The sequence below is a fragment of the Protomyctophum bolini genome (assembly GCF_963924005.1).
Source record: "Protomyctophum bolini genome assembly, chromosome: 4".
NCBI classification, from domain to species: Eukaryota; Metazoa; Chordata; class Actinopteri; order Myctophiformes; family Myctophidae; genus Protomyctophum; species Protomyctophum bolini.
Genome location: NC_137865.1, coordinates 22749324 through 22773688, shown reverse-complemented (window position 1 = coordinate 22773688; position 24365 = coordinate 22749324). Strand labels below are relative to the sequence as shown.

Sequence of the window (24365 nt, the reverse complement as noted above, 5' to 3'; positions counted from 1 at the left end):
ACAGTTGCTGCATCGGCAGAGGAGCAGATGTCATGTCATGAGGGAGCCAGCATACTTCATAGTCTGAGGTTTTGTCTGAGGTTTTGTGAGCAGCAAGCAAATGTAAAATCCTGACTGACTGACTTATCCTATTTCTATCTGCAAAGTGTTTGTTTCATAAAACTCCACCGTAGACATTTTATGAGCTACTTACTGTCAAGAAATTCCTTGCATGTGATTTATTTCCAAGTGTTGGAGTTTGGAAGCGCTCGTTGAATATCACTCAAGCGGCCCATGCGTACCACCTGTTTTGAATTTGCACAGGTTGCTTTACTGTCTGATAACGAGCGCTTATTCCATACTCAGATACTTAGAAAATAATCATCTGCAAGGAATTTCTTGACAGGAAGTAGCTCATAACATGTCTGTGGTGGATTTTCATGAAACAAACACTTTACAGATTGAAACAGGATAATTTAAGCTTTCCCTACAACTGCAATGTTGGTGAGTTTGACGTTTTTTAATATAATTAGATAGGACTTTTCTGTTTGGATGAATGGGCTGTCTATGGGAAGTAGCACCTAGGTAGCACCTTGCTGGCAAGATGACTGCTGTCTGAATAAAGACAATAGAGGCCTCTATGGCTTGTTTCCATTGGGGCCCTGTGTATTCAATTCATTGTGACAGACAAATCTACAATAGGCTTACTGTACAAAAACATAATATAAACGAGTAGTAGGCCTAATCAAAAAGAAAAATATGTAGCCGCCCTAAAGAAAACAGCAGTGCGGACCTCGTGGGGATGTGATAGACTTCAAGGGGCCGTTCAAAATTGCAGCCACCAAGAGCGGGTTTGAAGGGAAAAAAACGTATGACTTATCTCTTTAATTAATACATTATAAGTCCAGACTGGAGTTCAGTCTTACAGGTCAACGTCCTTCTCTCTGTCCAACAATGGTAAGTTAAGATCTTAAACTGTAACTCGAGTTACACCCACAGCATGTTTGTGGTTTGTGACATCTGTTCTTTGGACACATATTGCAGCTGCTGTTGGTCCCAAGCTAGGCTGAAGATTAACATCTATTAATGGCACACAGCTGTGTGATTTTCAAAAGGCAATTCTTATTAGGCTATAGCCTAATTGATTAATTGTCTCCACCAGGCCGAAGGCATGGGGAGAGAGTATGTTTTTAACTCTGTCCATGTGTGTGTGTGTGTGTGTGTGTGTGTGTGTGTGTGTGTGTGTGTGTGTGTGTGTGTCTCAGTGTCTGTCTGTTACCACCAGCTAATCTCCGGCACCGTTAACCCGGTCGATGCCAAATTTTGCACACACTCCCTGGATGCCAACGATGAACCCTTTTCACATTGGCCTGTTATAGCGCCACCAGCAGGTAGATTTTTGCAAAACACATTTTTGGAACAACATGCCTCAAATCCAATTGCCATCCAAGGGTAAGAAGAAATGTCACCCTTTTCACAATGGCCTATTATAGCGCCACCAGGAGGCCACAACCTGACCTGCCCTGGTGGAGACATGTGCCCTGATCTAGGGGCTCATTTTCTAGTTAGCATGTGACTCATGACCATAGACTGTAAAAGCTCATGACTCATGTAGGAGGGCCCTCCCCAAGCCAATGCCCGCCCCCCATGCTCTTTAATTGTATTGCTGCATGCATATGGAATATGCGATATGCCTGTTTTATAGACAGTCAGAAACAAAGATGCACATTGTCTAACTTTTCCTGAAGTAACTAATTTACATTGCTTGTAGTGGCTTTTTTAATTTAATTAATTAATTTTGTGATGTTGAGGAGATGTATAATTACACTAGGTGAATTCTATTTTAATTATTTCACAAATGTAGGCCTATATTTCATTGTAAAAGATGTATCGCAGTGATATTGTAATACAGGCAAAATAGCAAAGAATATATGCGTCATGTTGCTCTGGAAAAAAATAAGAAAGAAAAAACATGCGCGCCTTCCCCTCATGATTTTATTTTGAAAGAAACCAAACCAGGGGGTGTGCAGTTGTCCACCCTCGTATTCGGTCCGACTAGAAGCAAAGTTAAGAGACGCAGTTCTCCATTTCTGAACTAGTAGCTTCCGTGGTGGTGGTCTTTGTAGCGGACAGTGGGTCGGGGATTGGACTCCCACGCTGGCTTCTAGATAGAAGTAGAAGGTCGTCTTGCTTGCTGGAGGGATTCACGACACGTTACGCCGGCCGAGCAACTCCATCGACGAGCATAAACAAACCAAAACATGGAGCAACACTTTAGATACAGCAAACAGGATTTTGTCACAGGCGGCGGTGGTGTCTGTCGGACCAGCGGCAGCTGTTCTGTAACGACATCAGCACCGCAATCCAAGTTCGACAGAACTCTGAAAGCCGGTTGGACGGACAGGACGAGCCGAGGACTGTTCAGGTACCAGCTGGGCGATTTAAAAACCCGAGTTCTACCCGGACCGCACGGCTACGTGGCCCAGCTGAACATACAGAGAGGCACGGAGAGAAGAAAGCCCCAGGAGATACTAAGCATCCAGCAGCAGTATAACGGTAAGACCTTCAACTTCAACAAAATCAACCCAGAGGAGATCATGTTTGAGATGAGGAGACAACTTGAGAGGAATGGACATTCACATGATGATGAAGAACCCTTTACTAGGATGGTTGTGCTGATCAATGTAAGCCCCCTGGAGTTCGGACATTGTCTTTTGGTTCCAGAACCCTCACGTTGTTTTCCACAGATCCTAACCTCCTTCGCCATCCAGACTGGCATTGAATCTGTATTCCTGAGCTCTGATCCAGGTTTTCGTGTGGGATTCAACAGCCTCGGGGCATTTGCATCCGTCAATCATTTACATCTGCATGCATACTATTTGGATTATGAACTACAGGTCGAGTGTTTGCCACTCAAACCACTGGTCCCTGAAAGGGGCTTTTACAGCTTGAAAGACTTCCCCGCAGGATTCTCATTTTACACAGAGCCAGAGGATCTGGAGAAAGTAGCCGAAGCCATTTGTCAAGTCACAGACTTCCTTGTGGAGAGCAATACGGCGCACAACCTGTTTTTCACCAGAGGGTGTCCGCCCTGTGTCAGACAAAATTTGAGGGAGCTTGAGGGCTTCAGTTCTAGGACTGGTGTACGCATTGTTGTCTGGCCCAGAAAATCCTGCTTCGGTGCCAAAGAGGAATCTGCTTTCAACGTTGCTCTTTGCGAGCTGGCTGGACATTTGCCATTTAAGAACAAACAGGACTACGATCACGTTACTGAAAAGGATGTGAAGGATATCATTCAGAGGTATCTTCTACCCGATGAAGAGCTTCTGAAGTTGGAACAGCAGCTCATTGCTTATTTACAGGATTCATAGTCAGCAGCTGATGCCAACTTACTTATTGTCTGCCTGCTGTGTTGAAATACACCTTACCAAGTTATCCTATTACATGATAGCCTATATTTATCATGTTAAGCAAAGTTAGGCTGGCCAGTGGCCAGTAAGCAATACCACACGGAAAGGACTTATATGAAACTTATATGTTAGACATATGTCTAACAATCATTAGACATCACCATACTTGCATCACCATACCAACAATCACCATAATTGCACAAGCAATTCAAAATATTATGAATTGATTTTGCAATTATGGTTGTTAAATAACCCATTGTGAGGTTATTACCCATTGTGAACGCCAAACACATTTTAGTATTATCCTTCATTATTTGAATTAAGGATTTTATTTTGATTAAATCAGCATGATTACACACAAAAAAGGTCACCATGACATTCAGTATGTAGACATTATTAGCGTTATTCTGGATTTTTGGTGGTGAGGTGACCACCGAACTACAACATGACGTCACGAGCCGCAGTGAAGAGCAGACCACCGCCCCAGCCCTTCTCTCTGTTTTTACTCACCACCAGCCGCTCAACGTTATTTCAGCTCCGGTGGTCACCTCACCACCAAAAATCCAGACTATGAATGAGCCTTAACAATAAAGTGTGCAATGCAGTGTATAATAGACTCCTACAACCGGGGCGGGTTGTAGGGTCGGACCAGGCTTTGAAGATATGGGGGTGCCATACCCGTTTGTTGCTTTGTAAGCCAACATCAGTGTTTTCTATTCTGTACAAGCAGTAACTGGGAGCCAATGGAGGGATCCTAACTATATCCTTGCGGTAGCAAGCAACAATTGCTATGAAAACTGTATTACACAAAAATGAACAAATAATAAATGTATTACAAATGGTTTTATTGATTTTTAATCATTAACTACAGCTCCCAGTGCTTTACTTTGATTCACTTTTAATACAATGACGTGGAGATGTGTGTGTGTGTGTGTGTGTGTGTGTGTGTGTGTGCTGCAGTAGTTGAAAGATTTCCAGTTTCCACACAAGCCCTGCTACTCGCCCTATTCTGGGCTTGTCATAATTGGTTAACATTCATCTGATCTACAAGCTCATAACATGCCGCATTGCGACACGTGTAGGTCAGCTTTTTTAAGTGAAGCACTTTGGTGTAGAGAGGAAAACAATCAGGAGGTCAAGTACAGCCTCTAGCTAGGGCAGGGGTTCTCAACGTTTTTGGCCGGGGACCCCTGGAAATGCTTTGGCCATGTCTCGTGACCCCCACCCCCAATACAAATTGACCGGATACAATAACCTTAATTGCGACCAAAGGTCGCAGTTAACTATGGAATTGTGCATTTCCCGTGTGTTGGTTGGTCGGGCACCATATATGCTACCCAGTACCCAGGTCTCATGACATCACGTGACATCATCAGGGATGGAGATGTGGAGACCCTGATGTCGCAGTTAAGCCCATATATGGAGATCCCTGATGTCATCAATATTGGCCAGCAACTCTACATATGACCTCAAACCCTTTGATCTCCATATATGGATATATGTCAGAACCTGTTCTGACATTCCATATGCTGATCCTTCCCCATCCATCCTTCCTCTTCGATGTCTCCCTTTTGACTTATACCTGTCGTGTGTGCAGCTGCGTCTGGCAGCCGGCGAAAACTAGAGTTCTCAACAGGCCCACCTATCCATTCAAACTCTAGACGGGCCTGCCCCAAAGTTATTAGTGCAGCCGCGCCCGGCAGCAGGCGAAAACTAAATTAAATTAAGGCCCGGCCTTACCTGGGCCCTCATCAAACCCTGTACAGTCAAGAGAATGACCACCCTTAGATCTCCATATACTGTATGGAGCTGACCTGTTCTGACTTTGTTGATCTGACCTCATCAAACCCTGTACTCAAAACATGCTCCTTATATGGCCAGCACAGAATTCTTCCGTCAATGAGGTGGATGCATGCACTCAGGCGTGCACTCATGCGGCTTACTGGTAATAGAGAAAATACATCATATATATATACTGAAACCAGATATAATCATTAAGGAAAGTTTATTCATGCATGTGTTCTATGTAAACTCTCAATTCCCATTTTCCAGCCATTAAAAAAATGAACCTCTGCCCTAGGGGACCCCAATCACAAAATGATGTAAGCAACATGGCATGTTGGATCAGAGCAGATTATTCTGTATTTATGTTTCTGGTAGATAGGTAGTCAGATGGAAATAAGCTATACGTTTTAATAGGTTTAAAGAGCAGAAGAAAATGGAATCAGATGAAATGATAATAATAAAACTTTATTTGTATAGCACCTTTCATGACATGAAATGCAGCTCAAAGTGCTTTACAGAGCAATGGAGAAAAAAGCAAGGTATAAAACATAGCAATGCAGTGAGGACATGAATAACAAGGAATATAAAAGATTAATTAAAAGCAAGAGTGTAGAAGTAGGTTTTGAGCTGTGCTTTAAAAATGTCTACAGAGGCTGCCTGTCGAAGGTACAGTGGGAGTTTGTTCCATGACCGTGTTTTTTAATTGCCATTTTTTTAGGCACAGAGAGCAGGCCAGCAGTACAGATTTACTGTATGGGTTATTCTGTATTGATCAATTTCAAATAAATATCCATAATTAATTTAAAAGGTTGCCAGGGCAAAGGCTTATGTGCCACCTGAAATACATCAGCACTCCCACATCATCTGCCAGAATGGCATCACCAAGGTAACCTTGCCAAGCCAAGCAATAAGATCAATGAGCATTGCTACCTGCTCATGCATTCTAACGAGGCTCAATGTTGGTGAGCTGAAAGGCAGAGCAGTGATATTCACGCATATACACATCTTTTACTGCCTCCATTATTACATTTTTCATCTTGGGGGTTTCTTGACAAATAATGGTTTTATGATGTTGACTTTGCTACTCTCTCTCACATGCATCTGCTTTCCTTTGATTTGCTACGTGACCTCACCGCAGGCTGTATGTGCTGTGGGTTACTGGGGCATCTCCCAGGTGTGAATGTGCACAACTGCATGAGTGTGAACTTAAGCAGGATGTTTCTGTGAAAGAACATTTCTGCTCAGCTGACCTACCGAAGTAGAATTAATAGTTGGCCAAACAGGCTGAAACAGCCATGCCAAAGGCATTATGTTTTGGGGTTGTCCAGTCTAATTGGACATTTGGCAGAAATATCCACTTGGACTCAAGGGTGAACTGATAACATTTTAGAAGTGAATTGGATTTATTTTTCTTATTTTCATATTGGCATAAGATTATTTTATGAATGCAAATTTTACGTGACACTTTGAATTAAATAGTTACATTGTGATATTATCAAACATTCAGACAGTCTATGTTTCCCAAACGTAAATGCATGTATTTAATTTGGTCTGACCAGAAGCAAGGATAAATCCTATCCCCCACCAGCCATAAAAATGTGTGATCACAGGGGGGATATCAAAAGCTGAGGCATGGATTGACAGCAGTTATGGGAGTCAGGGGGCCCGGGGTCAAACTGTCTACTTTCCAATATAACATGGTAAAATATGTGACTCTACTGGCTCGCAGACTGATACTGTTGAATTGGAAACAAGCACAGGTTCCGACTCACACTTCACTTATGAGAGATGTTATGCACTACTTACAATTGGAAAAGATTAAATTTGAATTGAGAGGGAATGAAGATAGATTCTACCAGACATGGCAACCCTTCATTGAATATTTCAATAGGTGCACGCTAACCCCTCCTATGCAATAGATAGCACAATAGAAAATTGGAAAGAAGAAAAAAAAGGAAAAAAGTGTTTTTTCTTTATTGTATTTTTTATCATTTAAAAAAGAATGTCTGTAATTCACTTAATTTACAACAACATGTTGGGAAAGTTTGAGAGCAAGAGTGTCTGTCCTGTTGTCTGATTTGTTTGTCTGTAAACTCATTGTTTAACTGTTTTTTGTTTTTTCATGTTTATCACATTTATGTCTTTTTTGTATTGTATGTGTAACATTTACATTGCCTGTTATTTTTTTCATTTTATTTAACTGAACTACTCATTATCATTGTCGATAATATTCTGATGTCATACAAAAAATGCCTAATAAAAACAGTATTAAAAAAAAAAAAAAAGCTGAGGCATGGATTTCCAGCAAAACGACCTTGCAGGCACCTCAGAGAGGGAGTGTCCTTACCATTTCCAATTACCTGAGATGCTCACAGCCCGTGAAAGCTTCTGTCACCTTCTCATGACACAGCGAGTCTCTTAAAACGTATACTATCCATTGGACCCTTCCTTTCTTTATTACTTTATAACATCTAACATGGGATGTGTTCAGAGCTTCAGGGAATGTTGTGACCGTCCAAAGAACACTAACGTTCGGCTCAGTCTTCCTTTGGTTTGTCTCGTGTGGCAAACTATCTTGATCATCTTGTTTGCCATTTTCATCCGTTAGGATGGAGAAACTGACACACGCCGGAGCAGGAACAGAAATAAAAGTGACATGGAGAATGAGTTCTATTACAGATATCCAAGTAAGTTGACCAGCTCTTCAAATATTATCCCCTTTATTTCCATGGTTCTAAGATGATGTAAAAACAAATCTCTACACGACGTCATTGGTAATATTGCGTTACAGATTGTCTTTATTTTAGTCAGTGCAAATGAAACATGCACTAGGAGTCCGAGCACATACTGTCTATCTCTGACAGGCTGGGTTGCCTAGCAGGACTGTCTATGTTAATTGTATAGTTTGCAGACATCAAGGAAGATGGGGGGGTTAGACATACGGTGCAACTTTATGCATTTGTGGTTCCCCTATGGGCAGAAGTGAAAGTTATTTTGGAGGTGTGCTCTGTAGAGGCTTCTCAATTGTGGACGGCCCATATGGCCGGATTGACATAAGTGACTTTAAAACCATTGTTGTACACATGATCTCCTTTAGCAATAAAAACTTCATCAGGGTGAGTAGTTAGTTGCCTAATCAACTGACACCTGGCTGGATGCACAATGTCCTTCGGTTGTGTTTATGGTTCATGATTAAATCCAATTCATCACATAATGTTCCAATCTTTAGAACGTGTTGCTGGTTATATGTCGGGTCTCGACGGTAACCGACAGACAAGCAGAGAAAGCCAACATAAAACACTGCTTCTGGGAGAGCAAAGCTGCTGTGGTCGTGCTGTGCACAGTGCAACGCCATCTTGTCTAGTCTAATAAAGTTCTGACTTTATGCAATATTGTGATTAAACTTTGGGTTAGAGCAGACACTGATTCACAATATAAAAATAACACCCGTGTGAAGTGAGGGGGGTCTCCGGAACATTCAGACCCCCAGGAATGTGCCCAGGGGGGCGGCCCGGTTCCGGCGAGCCGCCCACGTCTGAAATGGAGAGTTATAGTGCTCGGACCAGACTCGGACGGACCCAGGCAGGCAGCCAGGGACGGACCCAGGGACACACATAGCTCTGTACTAGAAAAAAGTTAAATAGGCCCCACCCGCAAACTCCACTCCAGAGATCACGTTTACCGATTTGTGTGAATTTTGGACAAAAGTCTGTGGGAGTATCTTGGCCTACACAATGTGTGTATTGAATAAAATGTGACGAGGCATTAATCCTAGTTCTGTGGAAATGGTTGAGTTGCATCATCATAGTGAATTTCTTTATCGTACGACCTATGGCAAAATTCAACATTTGGTATAGTGCAACCATATGACTGATTTGAGTTTGACGCTGATCAGTCCAGTGCTGGCTGAAATTAGCTGCACAGACAGAAACGAGTACATCAGAGGGACAGCGCGTGTCAGATGTTTTGGAGATTAAGCCAGAGAGGCCAGACTGAGATGGTTTGGACACAGAGGGATAGTATATCGGTATAGAAGGATGTTGAGGTTGGAACTGCCAGGCAGGTGGCCTAGACTCCCTACCTAGAGGAAGACCAAAGAGAAGATTTATGGATGTAGTGAAAGAGGACATGAAGTTAGTTGGTGTGAGAGAAGAGGCGGCAGAGGACAGGACACACACACACACACACACACACACACACACACACACACACACACACACACACACACACACACACACACACACACACACGCACACACACACACACACACACACACACACACACACACACACACACACACACACACACACACCCACACTCTGCCTCCCAGCCTGCATGGCGGCTTGGCGGAGATAATAATCATACAGAAATACAAGAATGTCCCGTGGTGGAGGCATCTCAGAGTGGGAGTGTCCTGACTCCTGATGTTATTCCCAACAGACACACCCCCACAGCCTCACCTATAGTACAGTATGTCTGGGATGCTCACAGCCCGTGAAAGCTTCTGTCACCTTTCATAACTGTCCCCTGCCTGGACCCTCCTGTCTTTATTTACCTTTCATAGCACATAGAGCTTACTGTCCCCTGCCTGGACCCTCCTGTCTTTATTTTAATAACAACATCCAACATGGGATGTGTTCAGAGCTTCAGGGAATTTTGTGACCGTCCAAAAAACCCCAATCTTCGGATGAGTCTCCCTCCGGTTTGCTTTGTGTGGCAAATTTCCATGATCATCTTGTTTGGTGTTTTTATCCGTTATGATGAGGAAGCCGACACGCACTGGATAGAGCACAGACATCATGAAAATATATCAAGTGACATTGAGAATGACTTCTATTTCAGATATCCAAGTAAGTTGACCAGCTCTCTTTTATTTTCCCCTTTCTTGTTTTATGGTTCTGTTTCACAAACTGATTGGTAAATCAATTATCCTTAATTATATATAATTACTTAACCACAAATGCTTTGTATTTACTTTTATATAGGAATATACTTGTAAATCTATAATTTGTTCTAGGCCTAGGGCATTATTCACCAATAAATACATAATTATTTAATATAATTTTAGTATTGCATTGCTGAACAACATCGGACAGCCACAGGTGCACTGTTCCCTTGAGGTTGAACTAATTAATTCCCATTGTATCATGGTCTACCATACGTGTATCCATGTTAACCCTTATTAATATGTTTATAGATAAAAAATCTTGATGATGTTTCCAAATGCTCTCGAAGATGATACATTATAGTGTATCATCTAACCCGATACAGAATGTGTGTGCGTGTATAGGTGTGTGGGTGTGGTTGAACTGTGTACCCCCAAAACCTGCAGTGTCAAATGTCAGGCCATCACAACAGCCCATCTCTGCAGAGGTGTTGGATGGCTGATAAATGAACTAAATGAACTAGTTTTTCAGTTATTGTGCAGAGCAAACCAACACATCTACATGACAAGGGCATGGGATCACATTTACTGTACTTTGTATGACTTCCAAGAGGTACATTAGTCATTATTGCAGTCCCTCCCACAATTTATACGTTGACAGTCTGGGCTGAGTGGGCTCAGCTCAAGAAACTTCAGCCTGATGGAATTAGCCTGGCTAATATGCCATTTGTAGTATTCAGCCTCCAATGTTTCACAATGTAATGGAAATCTGTTGTAGTCAGCGTTGTTCCAGACAGTTATTATGGGTATCATGATGTTTACCTGTTGGCTGTTGTAAATGATAGTGGCTAGTTTATGCTGGTGCTTGGTGATGTACTGATGGTGGTGGTGTGTGCTGGATATTACGTAAATCAAATGCCTCAGGAATGTGTTCTAGTGATGGGCGGTTTGCTGTACCTTACACAGTAAAATCCATAGTATTGATAGTATGGGTCTATTTGGTTAAATTTGTATATAGGCCTACTCTCAGGTTTGAATCAACAGAGATTTTACTATTTATGCCAAACTGTTGAGCCCATGACAAATATTTATTCTTGCTTTAACAAATAGGAGTGTCAAGTCAACCCAACTTTCTAGAATGAAAATAAAATAATACTTTTCTATTTGTAACTCAGAGAATGTAAAAATACATTGGATACACGGATTCACACACTCTGAGTTAAATGAACACTGAGGAGTTTACAGTGTGTACAACAGTCACGTTCATCTGTCAGTAGCATTGTTGCCACAGTTGAACTTGAACTTGAACACGCTCTTGTAGAACGCACCGTAAATAAATGCGTTGTGTCCTTTGGTCACGTTGATGCATTCCCCCGCATGTCTCCTTCCTCACCTCCATGATTCCATTGGCCTTTCTCTTCTATGCACTTATTGTGTACATTCACATTTGATGCACCCTGATGTGCTTCACATATAATTTTACACAATAAAAAAAACACAATGACATGGAGTAAAATAAGTATGTTGTTTTGTTCCCTGATACCCATTGTTGGTCATTATGCCAACTCTCAAATGTCCCCACACGTGTGTACTCACACGTGTGGGGACATTTGTAGTTCCTGTTGCTTCTGACCCGTAACGTGGGTAATGTGGGAGAGTGTGTAGATGACAGTGATGGAAGAAGTACTCACATGTTTTACTTAAGTAAACGTATCAATACTGCTATGTAGATATACTCTGTCCTGTATTCAAAATAAAAGTATCAGCATCAAAATATAGCTTACTTAAAAGTACCAAAAGTAAAAGTACTCAAATGTCCAATTTCACGAGTTCAAAATGTATAAAAATATGTTTTGGGGAAAAAAGCTCACAATGCGTTGCAAAGCAACACATTGTGAGCTTGGAGATCTGCTATTTTCTTTCTTTTTCCCTTTTTCTTTCTTTGCTAGTGTTTTGTAATAATAATCAAAATCTACAAACTAACTAGCAACTAATGTTTTCATATAATTAAAGTGTTATATAGAGTAAAAGTACAATATTTGTCTCTGAGATGTAGTGGAGTAGAAGTAGGCCTAAAAGTATTGAAATTTGCAAATACTGAACAAAGTTAAACAAATACCTCAAAATTGTACTTAAGTACTTGAGTATACTTTCCAGTTCCACCCCTGGTAGACAAACACATGTCTCCTGTGATTCACATGGAGCCCCTAGCCACCTATTTTCACCTGACAGTGAGGATGGTTCATTGCATGTGTAAAGGCTTCACGGTTCAACCAACGCCTTGACTAACCTGTGCTAACTATACAGTATAGTTCAACAGCAGAGATCAGCCACTCCGCCCGGCTTCCCACCCTCTTGGCCAGATGCCAAGATGCACCGTGGAGATTTGTAAAATGAAATAGAATTGTATTAAAAAAAATGAATTGAAACACATTAATAATAACAATCAGCTGTACTCACTTATAGAAAGTGTGAATAGTCAACAAGGGTTTAACTGGGTCAAGGTATAGGCCACATACATTTGGTGTAGCCTACTGTTTATCCCTTACGCAGAAATGCATTGATCAGCACAGTGTCCCTTTACCTTGCCAACCTATGACAAAATAAAGGATTTTTAAGCTTTTCATCATTTCATAATACATCTTTCTTTTCATCCTCTATTCCATCTCTATCTGCTTGGTGTTCCTGACTGCTCCTCTGTACTGTACTGCTCCTCCTATCCCTCCTCCTCATCGCCAGGTTTCCAGGACGTGCACGTGATGATATTCGTGGGATTTGGCTTCCTGATGACCTTTCTGAAGCGATATAGTTTCGGTGCGGTTGGTTTCAACTTCCTCATCGCAGCCTTCGGCCTCCAGTGGGCACTGCTGATGCAGGGCTGGTTCCACTCCCTGGACTGGACTGACGGAAAGATCAAGATCGGAGTTGAAAGGTAAACACACTTCTGTTTCTGAGGGGCGCTAGCCCCTATACAGGTTTAATGTTTGTCTTTAGTTCAATGTTTGTTTTTATAAACGCCATTGACAATGAAGGGAAAACTTACGTCATTTTGTAACTCATTACATCATATTGTCTCTTTATTGTTAATGGCATTTAATGTTTGTGTTGGCACCGTTTGTTTTACATCACCATTACATCACCTAATCAACATGAGTTAGACTTTAATATATTAGCGCCCCTCACTTCACACAGGTGTAATTTTTACTGTGTATAAAACTATGCCCATACTGTACCTATTCACTGATTCTGTTAGCTGCCTGTTTGAGAAGCAATGGTACACTTACTGTATAAAGAGAGTTATTTAAAAAAAAGTACTGATTCAAACCAAATCAATTACTTACAAATTCATTATTCAAAAGGTAAAACTCTTCTGAATAAAAGCTAGAGATTCAAGGTTATATTGGACATATAGCGTATATATATGGACAAGGGCACAACATTTAGAATATTTGTGCTTACAACCAGATTACAGCCACGATATGACAGTATTTACAATTGCATTGTTTCCTTGCACCTTCCATGTCTCCTGCCTCCATCTTCACAGTTTCAATATAAACAAGAAATATCTTGGGTTGGAGGAAAAAGTGGAGAAACTTGTCAGACAGTATCCCACATTAGATACACCCTGCAGGCACACAGTATACTTACTGCAATATATCAAATAAAAAATAACTGGGTATAAAAAGGCAAAGGCAAGAGAGAGAGAGAGAGAGAGAGAGAGAGAGAGAGAGAGAGAGAGAGAGAGAGAGAGCGAGAGAGACTGACACCAACATAACAATAGTTGTCGTGACATGTAAATAGCAATTTGAAGCGTGACAGAATGTCTGACAGAACACGATAGATTAAAGAAATGCACATATATTATAGTGACGGTCCCGGAACAAGTAACAACGGTTTGCTCAACACTCACGTATACACTGAATTTTTTTAATTTAACTCTGAGAGTGTACAAATAAAATGTGGTTACATTTAACATTTGTACTCTCATGCTCTCCCCACAGGCAGACCTTCGCGCACAGCCGCGCACATTCTCGGCTGCGCACAGCTTCAAAACCGGGTTTTTAAACACCTGGTGGAGGGAAAAGAAGCTCCACCTCCACGGCTGACTGACGCGACGAACAGATTCCCGGAAACGCTCTCCTCCGCATCAGTCAGCTGCGGAGGTGGAGCTTCTTTTCCATCCACCAGCTGTCTAAAAACCGTGTGCGCGAAGGGCTGCCTGCGGGGTCTCAGTGTGAGGATGTTTCTGTGACTACCTCTGTGAACTTTAGTGTGGAATTGACTATGCACACACACCATTTTGGAAAGAACTTGGGCCCCTTCTCTACTTTCTTCACATGTGTTTATACCGGCACTGATACTAATGACGGCTTTGTTCCATTCTGGTCAAACAGAGTCAGGGTGCTGATATTGTTCATGTTGGCTCACTGGAAACGCTGTGCTACACCATTGGGTCTCAAAGTGTCCTTGAGTGGGTTCCAAATGGCCCTGTATGGGTGTGTGTAACTTAGTTATGGGGGTCCTTGAAATTAAAACGTTATTGAACTACTGCACACTAAATGGAACAGAGGCTTAATCAATATCATCGGAAATATCTGTGAAGGAAGTTGGCAAGGGGCCTGGAAGTAGGAAGCGTTATTCTGTGTGCATATAACCCATTGACTAGTCTTTGTGTCTTGCTCTCAGCCTGATCAACGCAGACTTCTGTGTGGCAGGCTGTCTAATAGCCTATGGTGCCGTGCTGGGTAAGGTCAGCCCGGTGCAGCTGCTGGTGCTCACTCTGTTTGGGATCACCTTGTTTGCCGTGGAGGAGTTCATCATCATCACGCTCATACATGTGAGATTGTGTGGAACCATGTTATTCATTTCATATCATAGTTTTGAGTGCACGTGCAGTAGAATTCTGTGTTGAAATGAACTAGCCCTATCTGGATGGGGAAAAAACACAAGGCGGTTATTGCCATAAACAGGCTGCACAATGTGCATAGGCAGCGACTCAAATCACGTAGCACGACAACCGGGTGAGAAACAAAGAGACACGGCGAGAGCGAGAGCTAGATAGTCACTTATTGTTTTCGGTTCCCACAACAAAACATGGCATATTTTGGACATAGTTAATCATGATTAATTGGTATGTAATTATGTTGCTGCTTTTTAACATTTGGTGATTTGTAATGACCCTCTTATAGGCCAGAGATGCTGGAGGCTCCATGGTGATCCACACATTTGGGGGTTATTATGGACTGTCCATCTCGTGGATGCTCTACCGGCCCAACCTCGACCAGAGCAGTCGTCTGCAGGGCTCCGTTTATCACTCGGATGTCTTCGCTATGATAGGTGGGCCTGTTTTTACCTCCTCACGGCACACCAGTAATGCAATGCAGCTTGGAACATCAGAATAGCATTTTGTGTGACTTTGAGGTGTTTAAGAATATTTTGAGACTGAGAGGCATCCAACTTCAATAACAATCATGGATAGGCTATCTCTCAATAACAGAAAAAGATATGTATTAAAAAGAAAAAAAGTCCTATCAAAGTTAGAGTGACAAAGAAATGTGTCAAAGAGGCTGTTATATTAACCATCTTTAACATGTCGTCCCTATTTTTATATGCAATAGTAATTCAAAAATCTATTAACAGCAATAGCAGATCAGTAAGCTTGAATATTGGCTATTTTTGTGTGCAACGCCATCAAACGTATAATAGCCTATAGGCTTAAGTATTGATTGTTAAGCAATGTTCAGGAAGGCCTCCAATCATAGCATCCCATCCCACTGTGTGTTGGTGCGTAGGAACCCTGTTCCTGTGGATGTTCTGGCCCAGCTTTAACTCAGCCATCACAGACCATGGTGACGGCCAGCACAGAGCAGCCATCAACACCTACCTGGCCTTAGCCTCGACCGTGCTCACCACCGTTGCCATCTCCAGCCTCTTCCAGAAGCACGGCAAGCTAGACATGGTAGTACTGCACTGTAGAATTATGCATTTACATTTTGCATGGGTGGAAAATACGTACAAGTACATTTACTTCAGTACAGGTCTGTGAGATGGATGGAGGAGGCGCGGAAACTCCGGGGGTGCCTGGTAGCTGAAACACCCACGGTTAAAATAATAAGCCAATATGCACCCGAACACCACCGGGTAAACTCCACGCTCACGCTGATTTGAGCACTCACAAACGTTATACAAAGATTCCGCCCCTGCACACCCAGCTCTGACTGAGTCCAGTTCTAGTTTGACTCAGGCCAGGTGTGACTGCTTAAATCAGTCCTCCTCCATCTCACAAAGTCTTTGGTACTTTTATTAAATATTTCTCTCTCTCTCTCTCTCTCTCCTTCTTTTTTTTTTTTTTTTTACTTTATATGTTTACTCCAACACCTCAGTCAAATATTGTACTTTTTTTACTCAATTATTTGACAGATTTAGTTCCAAAATGTACATTAACTGGTATTGTTATAGTAAACACTCTAGACCTAATTAACTGAGCCTGAGTTATTGGCTTTTCTTTCCGTCTACACACCAAATATCTTTTCCAACAATAGCTCATCTACAAACAAGCTCATGTGAGCTTGTAAATCTGCAATTTTTGGGCTATAATGTTCCCCCAGAATAGAGGGTATGCACATAAATAAAGGTAATGTCAAATCGAGTGGCAAAGTGAGTTTAACGTTTAATGCAATCAGATAGGGCTGTCAAGGCCAGAAAGTAGTTTTTTGCCACTGAGTAGGAGTTCGCACATAACCTCCGGGTATGATGATGATGCTGTCACGCTCATACCCTCTAGTCTAGTCTATATGGATGCTGGGGTTCAAGTGCTTTAAGGAGCCTCTCACATTTCTTGCCACCTCTGCTCAGGTTCACATCCAGAACTCCACGCTGGCTGGAGGGGTTGCGGTCGGCACCGCAGCGGAGTTCATGCTGATGCCCTATGGCTCTCTGATCGTAGGCTTCTGCTGTGGCATCATATCCACACTGGGATACATTTATATTACGGTAGTTAAGCATTTATCTCTTTGTGTATAATATGTTATAATCTATCGGTTAGTTCAGCCCTCATCTCCCCCTTTTGACTTGTGAAATTGATCATCCCTACTCTTTTCAATGTCTGTCTGTCTGTCTGTCTGTAACATTTAGAATATAGACTTCTGCATGTTCATTTAAATTATTTGTAGCTAAAGATTTCTCAATCGTAACATAAACAGCGTACACATAGTAAGTGTGGCCGAACACCACTGACTGGACTTTCTTCCCCCGCAGCCGTTTATGGAGAAGTATTTGAAGATCCAGGACACGTGTGGGATTCATAACCTCCACGCCATGCCAGGTGTAATAGGTGGCATTGTGGGTGCCATCACTGCTGCGGGTGCCACTGAGGCCGTCTATGGCCATGAAGGGTGAGTACTCACAGCTAGTTGCAGTGTTCAGAGTTGTGTGATAACTGATTAATTGCATGCATGGTCAAATTGATCGATGAGCGGCTCGTCCAACATTTTGTTTTGAAGGTTGGTCAACACCTTTGACTTCGAGGGAGCTTGGAAAAACGTGGTGCCAACAACACAGGGTGGCTACCAGGCTGCGGCTCTCTGTGTGGCCATCTGCTTCGGGGTTGGTGGAGGCATATTTGTTGGTAAGGAACACTATACTGGCCAGTCTGTAGTTAGCTACTCCTGTAAAGGGTGTGTGTGTGTGTGTGTGTGTGTGTGTGTGTGTGTGTGTGTGTGTGTGTGTGTGTGTGTGTGTGTGTGTGTGTGTGTGTGTGTGTGTGTGTGTGCGTGTGTGTGTGTGTGTGTGTGTGTGTGTGTGTGTGTGTGTGTGTGTGTGTGTCTAAACTAAACGTATTGACGGACTCCCCCAGGGGTCTATACTATTATGCTAATTCATATTTTATATATTTTGCATACGAAGTCTATCTATTTTCCTCAGGTTGCATCCTCAGAATGCCGATCTGGGGAGATGTAGCTGATGACAATTGCTTTGATGATGAGCCTTACTGGGAGGTGAGAGACTTTGCTATTCAAATAGCAAAGCATCACATAATTCTCAACATTCCAGTATGCTTATTAGATGACCATATTCATCTTCTATTCATTATTTCTATAGGATTCTGAAACGGAACCCAGATTCTGACCACATAAAAACAGAAATCTGCCAAAGATGTTCTTATTCTGAAATCTAAAGTCTGTTGTTTACATGCAGAAAAGTGGCTCTTCGGTTTACTTATCTGTCATGACAGATGTTTTTATAGGCTACTAATATAATGCTAGCAACATGTTCTATTAGTTGATGTATATATATATATATATATTTATATATATATATATATATATATATATATATATATATATATATATATAGCCCATAATGTGGTGTTTATTTTCTTTCTCTGAATAATGATGGATAGGCCTATTTTATTTTATTGTCCACAGCTTCCTGACGATGAAGAGACCATTCCACCCCCCATCCTGGGATACAATAACCATATGGTGAACATGAACAAGGACATGTAAGTGTTGCCAATCTGTGCTACTACTAGTAGGACAATAGTTTTAACCAGAGCCATAGAGTATAGACTAAAGAGACAGAGTTACGCAAACTCTGTTCACTTCATGGGGCCAGTCCAATGTCGGCTCTTCTACATAGACTTCTATGGAAGGCTTCAAATAGGGACAACCGGAAGTTTACGGAATGCATTGGAGTCTATGGGCTCGTGCGAGTACATAAACCACATGACCGTGCTGTTTTCTGCCCCCTCAATATCGCAACTCTTCTAGCTCTGATTTTAACACACATGATCCATGGATGTCTTTGTTCACTTAATAGCGCAGTGCATAAAACGTCCTCACGGTGGCAGCAGGTTATCATTTAGCAATAATCACGTGTGGCTCATTGCAATTCATGTCTTTTCTTTCACTGGAGAGTACATTGATTGAATACAGTGTGAATGAATGGACTTCAGATATGAGTGTGCGGGACACATGGAAACCATTGTTACCACTGCTGGCCCTGTCACAGTTTGTTTATTATGGAATGACGGTGGCCACGCTCCGTGTGCTGTTTGTTGATAGGGGTTTTGTTGTGTCGCTCCCAGCCTCCCACTGTCCACACATACCGGTATAATGTGGCACGTCTCAAAGTGACCTTGTTGTGTAGGCTACTTAGCATTGTGTATTGGGAATGAAAATTAAACGCTCCTGCAAGGTTTTGTTGTGGAAGGGAATTTACACATTTATTTTCGATGTAATTTACCCAGGCTACAAAAAAATCCTAAAAGCATATACACTTGTATTGGGTTGAAGAGCAGGAGAATAGACAATATTTGTTTTATTGTTTGACTGAAACTGGCTTTAGACTATTTATGATTTTTAAAGCAAAATATATTTAGTGTATCATGACCAGTTTGGCAGTTTCATTGTGCTATAACATTATGTTTAATTTTTTTGCAGAGCGGAGTCAAATTTCACTGTGGAGAACTAACTGCAGCCTTGTTGTAATTAAGCCCTATATGTTATAGGCCTGTATACTTTAGATATTAGAAAATAGATCTACAACCTCACAATGCATTGCTACGAGTTATGAGCTTGTAGCCAACATTCATAAAAAACGTTTATAATAATATAATAATAATAATAATTATTATTATTACTATTATTTGAGGGGGTGATTACATATTTTAGGACACCATGGTGGTTACTACTGTGACCTTTATCCTGCTGGACATTCTTTAGTTAGTAGGCTACACCTGTTTGACACACCATGCATGATGATGGATATTTTATTAAAAAGCTCAGACAATTTATACGTAGCAATAAAAACACTTCCTAATTTTGTAAGAGTGTAGGCTACACATTTGCTTATACACTCAGAGCTGCAAATGTATAAATTAAACCTGAGGATTTTATGTATACCTATCAGGACAGTATATATAAGATAGGACTATGGTGCCTTATTCATAGGCTAATAGTTAAACTTTTTTTAGTAGTGCTTTGCTAACAGGTAGGCTATGTAATGGGGAAAGATATGTGTCATTTGATTCCCATCATGTCATGAACAGCATTCTTTTGGCCTGTTGTCAGGGCTTTTATTACTTACATGTTTGATCTATTACATTTGGATCAATTTGATCCAAACTGCACTTTAAGAGAATTGTCTGCATTTAATGGATCTCTGGTCTCTTGTATATTTAAATAGTTGTGTTATAAATATTTTGAAACAAAAGTGCTGTGAAATTGTAATTTTATGTGTGCTGAATGCTTAATGGATAACCTTTACATTAACACTTACTGTGATGTCATGGAATATGAATACATCAATGGAAAAAACAGAACCATTGTATGTAGGATTTACAACATCATATACTTAATCAAACAATTTAATACAAAAATATTACATTTCTGTATTAATAATTGTATATTTTTTTATATTTTGTTTTTATTTTCAAATTTTCACAAAATACACGTACCACCCGCCCACAACCCTCCCACATTATTAATAATTGTATTGATTGTTCTGTATTGACAGCAGTGTATTTCCATCGTTGTATTGAATTCAATTACTTCTTTGTGTTGTGATGTTCTTTATGTGAATTGGATTCAGTCCCTGTTTTTGTTCAGTGTTTAAACAAAATGTACCATAATCACAAGGAATACTCAGTAAAATCCATATTGTTAACGTATCATTATGTCCATATCCGAGTTAGATTGACACACAGAAGTCAGGATACATCGTTTAACGCCTTGTTTCTCAAACATTTTCATGTCAAGGATCCCCAAATTGATATTTATTTGGCCGTGGACCCCCATATACCAATATCTTGTGCCAAGGACCCCCACGCAAGATCTGTGTTGTTTCTCAAAAATGTTCAATATGTTAAAATAGCACATCTAAAGGCTCTGCACAACTCATTGCATCGCGAGATTCGCGATGCATATTGAGCTTGTAGATCGGTTATTTTAAAATAACTGATGAATGTCTGGTTAAACGTTCTGAACCCGATTTTGATGGGGACCCCTGGTGGTCCCCGGACCCCACTTTGAGAACCACTGGTTTAAGGACTTTGCCCCAAACGACCCATGTATTGACCTCACACACTCTCCAGAGACGGCAGACTAAGGGCAAAGGTCACACCCTAAGGGTCTCTTGGGACACTGAGTGACCAGAAACAAACTGGAGACAAGCTTCATCATGGTGACCTCATTGTCAAAGGTTAAGCAAAGAGCGAGGTCACTGGCAGGGCTGTACAGGTATGGTAGCATGCTTCCAGAGACAAAGGAAAAAGTACACGTTTGAAGACAATTAAAAAGAATACTATTGCCTGTGTGTGTGTGTGTGTGTGTGTGTGTGTGTGTGTGTGTGTGTGTGTGTGTGTGTGTGTGTGTGTGTGTGTGCGCGCGTGTGTGTAGGATGAATCGATGTTATTTTGACTTTGACCATGTCATTTCATCATGCAGTTTATTTCTACTGTACATAGCCTGCCCTACACCCAAACTCTACCACTGCCCAGGCTGTCGAACAGTTGACGCACACTGGATAATGCCAACACGCAATTTCCATATTCTCTGTATTCAGTTTTCCCAGCCGCAGCGTTTGATTGGCTGGGGGAGCGGCTCATGGTGGGAGCGTGGACGATTCCCACACATGAGTAGCGGTGAGGAATCCATCTCCTCATCTTTCTTCTCACTAACAAAGGCAGGCTTAGCGCTGTTTCCCTTTGTCATCAGTAACGTGTTTGAGTAAAGGAGGTAATGGTGCCACAAGTGCTCCAATTAAACGAGATGCAGCCCTGCTGGGAAGAAAGGGAGCACATCAGCTCTGCTCACACCCCACCCCACCCATGCATCCATACACACTGGGGCCCCTCTCGGCCCCCAAACTCCGCCACCACACCCCACCGCGGTCCCCGCCCCAATTTTGTGTCCTCATGTTTATTCATCAGCCACTTAAAGGGCGTATGCAGAGGCCTGTTAAAACTAAATCAGAGACCTTTTTACGATACTAGACCTTCCCCTCTGGGGTCAGAGGAGCCTTCCCTTACAGAATCATGACCCGCACCCACCCCATTCCCGGCCCGAGCAATATGGGGCCTCTGGGCTGAGCATTCGAACACCCAATCTTTACCGTATACTTTATAGATATGCTGACCGAAGATCTGACTCCCCAACACATCGTCACTTCCACAGATAAAGACTGAAACAAAACTACTCCATCTAGAGAAAGACAGTGAGACGGAGAGTGCAGCGATGCTCTGTAGAGCACTGGTTCTCAACGTGGGGTCCAAGGATCGCCAGGGGTCCTTCAGAGGTATTGAGTCGCCAGTAAAATGTGCTTATAGAGTTTCAAAAAATGTTAACAAAATGTTGACAAATTGGCAAATCTTCCACGGCCTAATACTGTACATATCAAGTTGGCGGTCCTTGACTTGAAACTGTTTGAGAACCACTGCTTTAGAGAAGGAGGGAGCTTGTTGGGGCCAGGGGGGCGTCAAAGAGGGAGCGAAAGAGGCCTCACTTTCAGGGCTTGATGACTGACTGCTTGCCATCCATCTAGGCTCAATCAGGACCTCTGATTGACAGGGGCGAGAGAAGGAGAAGGGTGGGAAAAGAGGGGTCGGCACAAAAGTTTTAGTATGGACGCCATACAAAACATACTCCAATGCAGGGGGCCACCGGGACGCTCATTAATGAAAAAGAACATACCAGTTTTTTCTCTGTGTGCCGGTGATGTTCGTCAAGGGGCTTTACCTTACAGTTTGTAATCTGCTATACATTGGGTATATGCACATATTGGGTATGCACATAATAGTACGGTAACTCTGTGGGAGGTCATGTTATTGTCTATTCTTGTTTACCGGTAATTGTTTTTGCATCTTGCGGAAACACTTTGCGAGGTGTTGTGAGCTTGCAAAGCTTAAATTTGGGCTAAGTATTTTCACAGAATATTCGCCTACTATGCCCGGAATAGTTTGGGTGTTAGAATCAGCAGAGAGCTTGTTGTAGACTAGTAATTGCCTGACTATTCTGGATAAACCTTTTATGATGTGCCTGTGACGCATCATAGACATCATATGTACATCATCATCATGCTGTATACTTGTTCTCCAGAATTGCGCCTTTAGTTATGATATAGGCTTGCCATCTCAACATACTTTTTTAATTTGATGGTCCGGGACATTTTTAAACCACTGCACCATAAACCCCTTTACAAGAGCCAGAGAGACTGCAAGAAGGCTTATAGATCCATTCAGGGCCGTATGTTCACTCCCTTGTAAAGAGACCTGTAAAACCCTGCCACTGAAAACATCCACAAGTCCATAAAACTGTTTATAAACTATTCAGTTTCCTACTATACTATCCCTTCTGTCCGGTTATGTGTAGCACACATTTTGTGGCATGCAGCTTTATAGTGTCTCCTGACGGTTATTTGATTGCGGGTGTGATTGGCCCTGGTGAGTTGCAGACAGTATGAACCAACCTTTTCCACTACAAGAAGAACCAAGCAGTGGTAACTGTGGCGTCTAATTTGTGCAACACAGGTTCTGGATTTGGATCAATACGCTACGGCTCGCTTTCAGATGAGGTTCTTCTCAGAACCTGATTTGAGCCATGCATGCTACCCTGACTTCTGGGAACCCAGAATTCAGAACTTGTTGTGAGCTTGCAGATCAGCTATTTCCGAGGTTGTTTTATGACAGACCTGCAGGGGTGGTTCTGGTTCAAATGGAAATTAAAAAATGAAAAATAAATAATGCAGAACCTGGAAGGTTTCAGATTTTGTAAGGTTCTGGGTTAACGCTTCGTAGTCGAAAAGCCTGTTAGAATTGAGTACAGTGGACCACAATGGAAACAAGCCCTTTTTTACACAAAAACACGCTTCTTGCGTTATCCTTTTTAGCAGAGCTTTTTTGACTGTACCGTCATACTTTATTAACAAACATGTTAATAAAGTATTCAATCAACCAATGGTCAAGAGACTATAGGTTCCCCTACTGTTGCTCGCCATGGACTGCAGAATACAAATCCCATACGTCATTCATTCCCCACTGAGTTTCCTGTGTTTAAAGCCCACTGATGAACTTTACGCCCCCACCCCCCGTCTCCCAGGTATATCCACACAGGTCTCTCCAGGCCACTGAACGCCCCCAGAGGCTGCTTAAGTGTCCCTATCGGACCACAGCAGAGAGGAACAGCAGATTAACCATGATCCTATCCGCTCACGGCTAGCCCCCTTCATACGCTCCGTTACACCAGCATTTAAAAGGAGGAGGGAGCACCATTCAGGCCTGTGATATGAATCCCAGACATGGGGACAAG

The 24365-nt window shown here is 42.0% G+C and overlaps 2 protein-coding genes across 2 annotated transcripts; both read left to right on the top strand.

The window, feature by feature from the left end:
* Positions 1-2123: 2123 nt before the first annotated feature.
* gdpgp1 (GDP-D-glucose phosphorylase 1) lies at positions 2124-4194 on the top strand. Its single transcript, XM_080761282.1, has one exon. The coding sequence runs from the start codon at positions 2241-2243 to the stop codon at positions 3348-3350; it is 1110 nt and encodes a 369-aa protein (XP_080617408.1). The 5' UTR covers positions 2124-2240; the 3' UTR covers positions 3351-4194.
* Positions 4195-9756: 5562 nt separating this feature from the next.
* rhcgb (Rh family, C glycoprotein b) lies at positions 9757-20537 on the top strand. The gene is made up of 11 exons (XM_080761550.1): positions 9757-10024; positions 12799-12991; positions 14746-14896; positions 15249-15396; positions 15852-16018; positions 16915-17052; positions 17317-17453; positions 17562-17686; positions 17983-18056; positions 18486-18562; positions 19503-20537. Exons 1-11 carry the CDS (start codon positions 9802-9804, stop codon positions 19531-19533), a joined length of 1464 nt encoding a protein of 487 aa, XP_080617676.1. The 5' UTR covers positions 9757-9801; the 3' UTR covers positions 19534-20537.
* Positions 20538-24365: the final 3828 nt, after the last annotated feature.

Coding starts and splice junctions, on each gene's coding strand:
- gdpgp1 (XM_080761282.1), top strand. CDS start 2,241: ATGGAGCAACACTTTAGATACAGCAAACAGGATTTTGTCACAGGCGGC.
- rhcgb (XM_080761550.1), top strand. CDS start 9,802: ATGGGATGTGTTCAGAGCTTCAGGGAATTTTGTGACCGTCCAAAAAAC. Junction 12,992..14,745: donor ATCAAGATCGGAGTTGAAAG/GTAAACACACTT, acceptor TCTTGCTCTCAG/CCTGATCAACGCAGACTTCT. Junction 18,563..19,502: donor GTGAACATGAACAAGGACAT/GTAAGTGTTGCC, acceptor ATTTTTTTGCAG/AGCGGAGTCAAATTTCACTG.